At 49.8% G+C, this 5000-nt stretch overlaps 2 protein-coding genes across 5 annotated transcripts in view; one reads left to right on the forward strand and one right to left on the reverse strand.

Moving 5' to 3' along the window:
• The window catches only part of rmdn1 (regulator of microtubule dynamics 1), a 94878-nt gene that overhangs the window by 18968 nt on the left and 70910 nt on the right, over nucleotides 1-5000 (reverse strand). The gene's annotated exons all lie outside the window — the stretch shown is intronic.
• The window catches only part of anks6 (ankyrin repeat and sterile alpha motif domain containing 6), a 7944-nt gene continuing 5547 nt past the window's right edge, over nucleotides 2604-5000 (forward strand). For all 4 annotated transcript variants that reach the window (NM_001005928.2, XM_087308515.1, XM_087308517.1 and 1 more), the window contains exons 1-4: nucleotides 2604-2895; nucleotides 3550-3762; nucleotides 4049-4365; nucleotides 4890-4934. In NM_001005928.2, coding sequence (NP_001005928.2) covers nucleotides 2642-2895; nucleotides 3550-3762; nucleotides 4049-4365; nucleotides 4890-4934 — 829 coding nt within the window. In that variant the 5' untranslated portion in view covers nucleotides 2604-2641. The remainder of the gene's footprint in view (nucleotides 2896-3549; nucleotides 3763-4048; nucleotides 4366-4889; nucleotides 4935-5000) is intronic.

The raw sequence follows: 5000 nt of genomic DNA on the forward strand, positions 1-5000 counted from the left end.
GTGTGTGTGTGTGTGTGTGTGTGTGTGTGTGTGTGTGTGTGTGTGTGTGTATGTATGTATGTGTGTGTGTGTGTGTGTGTGTGTGTGTCCCAGAGGAGATGTGAGAAAATACTCTGGGAAAATATGGGAAGATGCCAGAGGTCAAACACACAACGGCTGAAAATAAACACCAGAATACAGTCCAGAGATGAGGAGATTCACTCAGAGAGACTCGTGTGTTCTGATTCACTCAGAGAGACTCGTGTGTTCTGATTCACTCAGAGAGACTCGTGTGTTCTGATTCACTCAGAGAGACTTGTGTGTTCTGATTCACTTAGAGAGACTCGTGTGTTCTGATTCACTCAGAGAGACTCGTGTGTTCTGATTCACTCAGAGAGACTCGTGTGTTCTGATTCACTCAGAGAGACTCGTGTGTTCTGATTCACTCAGAGAGACTCGTGTGTTCTGATTCACTCAGAGAGACTCGTGTGTTCTGATTCACTCAGAGAGACTTGTGTGTTCTGATTCACTTAGAGAGACTCGTGTGTTCTGATTCACTTAGAGAGACTCGTGTGTTCTGATTCACTCAGAGAAACTCGTGTGTTCTGATTCACTCAGAGAGACTCGTGTGTTCTGATTCACTCAGAGAGACTTGTGTGTTCTGATTCACTTAGAGAGACTCGTGTGTTCTGATTCACTTAGAGAGACTCGTGTGTTCTGATTCACTCAGAGAGACTCGTGTGTTCTGATTCACTCAGAGAGACTCGTGTGTTCTGATTCACTCAGAGAGACTCGTGTGTTCTGATTCACTTAGAGAGACTCGTGTGTTCTGATTCACTCAGAGAGACTCGTGTGTTCTGATTCACTCAGAGAGACTCGTGTGTTCTGATTCACTCAGAGAGACTCGTGTGTTCTGATTCACTCAGAGAGACTCGTGTGTTCTGATTCACTTAGAGAGACTCGTGTGTTCTGATTCACTCAGAGAGACTCGTGTGTTCCGATTCTATCAGAGAGACTCGTGTGTTCAGACTCGTGTGTTCAGATGAGTCAGTGTAGAGAGCTGATCTTCAGGGCTGCAGTACAGTGAAATGCTCCAGTTTCTACATTAAACTGCAGAAAACAGCATCAGATGATGAGAGATGTGGCCTAATCACAGCAAACGCCTGATGAGGAGATGAAAACACAGCTCTGATCATCACAACAAAGAGTTCAGACTCCAACAGCTATTAAACACTGATCTGCTGTTCATTCCCCCTTATCATTATATTACTCCTCACTAACCTGAACTAACCCTGACCCTGACTAACCCTGACTAACCCTGACCCTGACTAACCCTGACCCTGACTAACCCTGACTAACCCTGACCCTGACTAACCCTGACCCTGACTAACCCTGACTAACCCTGACCCTGACTAACCCTGACCCTGACTAACCCTGACTAACCCTGACCCTGACCAACCCTGACCCTGACTAACCCTGACTGATCTGAACTCACCCTGACTAACCCTGACTAACCCTGACCCTGACTAACCCTGACTGATCTGAACTCACCCTGACCCTGACTGATCCTCGTGTCGGATCTGCTGATCTGGCTGAGGGTATTTCTTCATTCCTCTCTGATGATCGCACAGCTCATGAATATTGATCTGCATGTGTGAATATAATTACAGTCTTTACAGGCTAAACTCATCAGAATACTAAATAAGAGATTAGCGAGCTTTAGGAACCGAGCTCAGACATCAGGACAGGATTATGATCATCAATCTGACGTTATTATTGTTGTTGTTTGAGTGTGCAAACACACACCGTCATCTATAGTAAACTCTCGTGTTTTCAGAGTGATAAAGATCTGTTTAAGTTGCTGATTCGGTGTGTTTCTGGCTGATTCTGGGCTGTCCACACAGCGCTTTACCGTCAGCATCTGAGGATGCACATCCAAAGTGTAGAAGAGATGCATCTAAAACTACTGAAGTCATTCCCGCTGCTCTCCGTCAGCTGTGCTTCAGGCTCTCCTCAGGACAGTAACATACATCAGCCCATAGCGCCATCTGCTGACCGGTGCCGAGTGGTGTGAGCAGTGTTGGGGTGATGCTGGAGCAGAGTAACACATTATGAAGAGATTATATTGAGTTTTCTAAACTTGTAAAGTGAGTTAATTAAGTCTGATTAAAGATCTTTTATAAATGAGTAATTATGATGAGCGCTGGCTGAATCTGGCATTGCAGGAGCAGACGGAGAGCAGGAGGTGCTGACCCACATACCTGCACTGCTGCAGTGCTCCCATCACTCTGAACACACGAGGAACAGGAGAAGGGGACTAGTGTCAATCACACTGATCTACTGAGCTGATGAGACTAACAACAGCACACAGCATCCCAACACACACCGCCAGCGTTGGGGAAAGTTGTGTAGTTGTGTAACTGAGTGAGCTTCATTTGCCTTCAATAACACGCCGATAATGATGATAGTGTAGGAAAGTGTGCTGCTCTCAGAGCCTCCTGAGCCCAGAGCTCCCAATGTAACTGTACAGCAGTGTGTGTGTGTGTGTGTGTGTGTGTGTCCAGCAGGGGTCTCCGCCGTGAGTTGTTGTTCCGTTGGAATGTGCGCATGCGCATAGTGTTTGTACTGTTCCCCGGTTCTCCGGTGAGTGTGGCGGCCCGGGATGAGTCCGGCTCCGGTGAATCCGCTGCTGTGGTTCCGCGTGTGCGATGACGGAGATCTGGAGAGCTGCCGGCGGCTGCTGGAGGACCCTGGCGGGCTGGCGCATGTGGACGGAACCGATGAGGATGGAAACACGGCGCTGATGTTCGCCTCCGCCGGAGGACACGAGCTGCTGGTCCGGTTCCTGCTGCGGAAAGGAGCGTCGGTGGACCGGAGGAACCACTACGGCTGGACCCCGCTGATGCAGGCCGCCAGGTTTATACCCTACACACTACACTACACTACACTACACTATACTATACTTTACTATAGTTCAGTGTACTTTACTGTACTGTAGTGAACTTTACTGAGGATCCAGTGTGAACATCTGAGTTATCTCGGTGTTCCTCAGGCTCTGAGGGCCAGAACTGTGCTGCTGAACTTAAGTTTAGTTCATGTTTAAAGAAGAGAATCAGTCCTACAGGTTTAACAACACACACACACACACACACACACACACACACACACTGCAGACTTCTGTTCTGGGAGTTACAGCTCTCCAGCATTCTACACACTATCTTCTGCTGTGTTGATCAGAGGAATGAAACTCAAACGAGTAAAGGGAGGGTAAGTGAGGACAGAATGGTCAGTTTTGGGTGAACCGAGCTCTTGATTTGAGCGCAGTGTTCTGATCAGACTCTGAATATGGAGATCAGATCATCAGCCTGTGAGTGTAGCGGTCAGCAGGGTCCCTCAGCTGTGTTGATCTCAGAGTACTGCAGTGAGGAACACCATAACACCACATCATCATCATCATCATCATCATTCAGCTGCATCACCTGTTCACATCCTGCTGCACTGCTTTATTGAACACACACACACACACACACACACACTCACACACACACACTGACGGTCTGTTCTCCTCAGGTTTGGTCATCTCAGTGTGGCTCATCTCCTGCTGGAGAACGGAGCAGAGATCAACGCCAGGAACCGTATGGGTGCGAGTGTGTTGGCCATGGCGGCCCGCGGCGGACACACACACACGGTCAAACTCCTGCTGGAGAACGGAGCATTCGTGGATGACTGCGAGCACGCGTGTGTGTCTGAGGGAAACACAAACACACACTGCAGCGCCGGCAGGTACAGAACACCAGTCTGAGTTCACTGACGCTGAGCTTCTGTCTCACTGTCAATGACACACACATCTTTATTTGCATCTGCATGTAGTTTGTATTATTTCTGAATATTTATATTTATCAAGGCAATATTCTGCAGTGTAGTCCTGCATGTAGTTGTGTAGAGTACGCATGAATATGTTCAGCCTAATCGATCTCTTGTATTGGTGATTGATCATGTGACGGCTCTAATCTCAGTGTGTATGTCAGAAGCACTGAGTCTCTGGGTGTGTGTGTGTGTGTGTGTGCAGTGTGCAGGAGGCGCGGGCTCTGCTGGAGGTGCGGGCGCTGCTGGCGGCGGCTCAGCATGGGCAGGGGGCCGCGGTGGCTCTGCTGCTGGACTGGGGCTCAGACGCTCGGGTCTGCCACACCGGCACCGGCTGGAGCGCGCTGATGCTGGCGGCGGCCGGCGGGTCCCTGAGCGTCTGCCAGCAGCTGGTGGAGCGCGGAGCCGACCCCGACCACACCAACGTGCTGGGAAACACCGCCCTGGAGGTGGCGCTACAGCTGCGGCGCCGCGACGTGCAGAAATACCTGGACAACATCACCAGCGTGCGCCCGCGGCCAGGTGAACACACACACAACACTGCAGAAACACAACACTGCAGAAACACAACACTGCAGAAACACAACACTGCAGAAACACAACACTGCAGAAACACAACACTGCAGCGGCCAGGTGAACACACACAACACTGCAGAAACACAACACTGCAGAAACACAACACTGCAGCGGCCAGGTGAACACACACAACACTGCAGAAACACAACACTGCAGAAACACAACACTGCAGAAACACAACACTGCCACGGCCAGGTGAACACACACAACACTGCAGAAACACAACACTGCAGAAACACAACACTGCAGAAACACAACACTGCAGCGGCCAGGTGAACACACACAACACTGCAGAAACACAACACTGCAGCGGCCAGGTGAACACACACAACACTGCAGAAACACAACACTGCCGGAACAATGCAGATCTTGCTGGACATGAACATTAGAAAAGCAGCAGCTGTGCACACTGAACCCAGCGCTGATGGTGTCATCAATAATCATCTGATTCCTTCTTTAAACCTGCACAGATGACGAGAAGAAGAGGCCTGACGTCTTCCACGCGCTCAAACTGGGTGAGTCTATTCTGGCAGAGGGAAGGAGGCTAGTGGAAGATTCTCCTGCACTGCCGGCGCAATGTA

This window comes from Danio rerio, chromosome 24 (assembly GCF_052040795.2).
Source record: "Danio rerio strain M-AB ecotype USA chromosome 24, GRCz13ab, whole genome shotgun sequence".
Classification (NCBI taxonomy): Eukaryota; Metazoa; Chordata; class Actinopteri; order Cypriniformes; family Danionidae; genus Danio; species Danio rerio.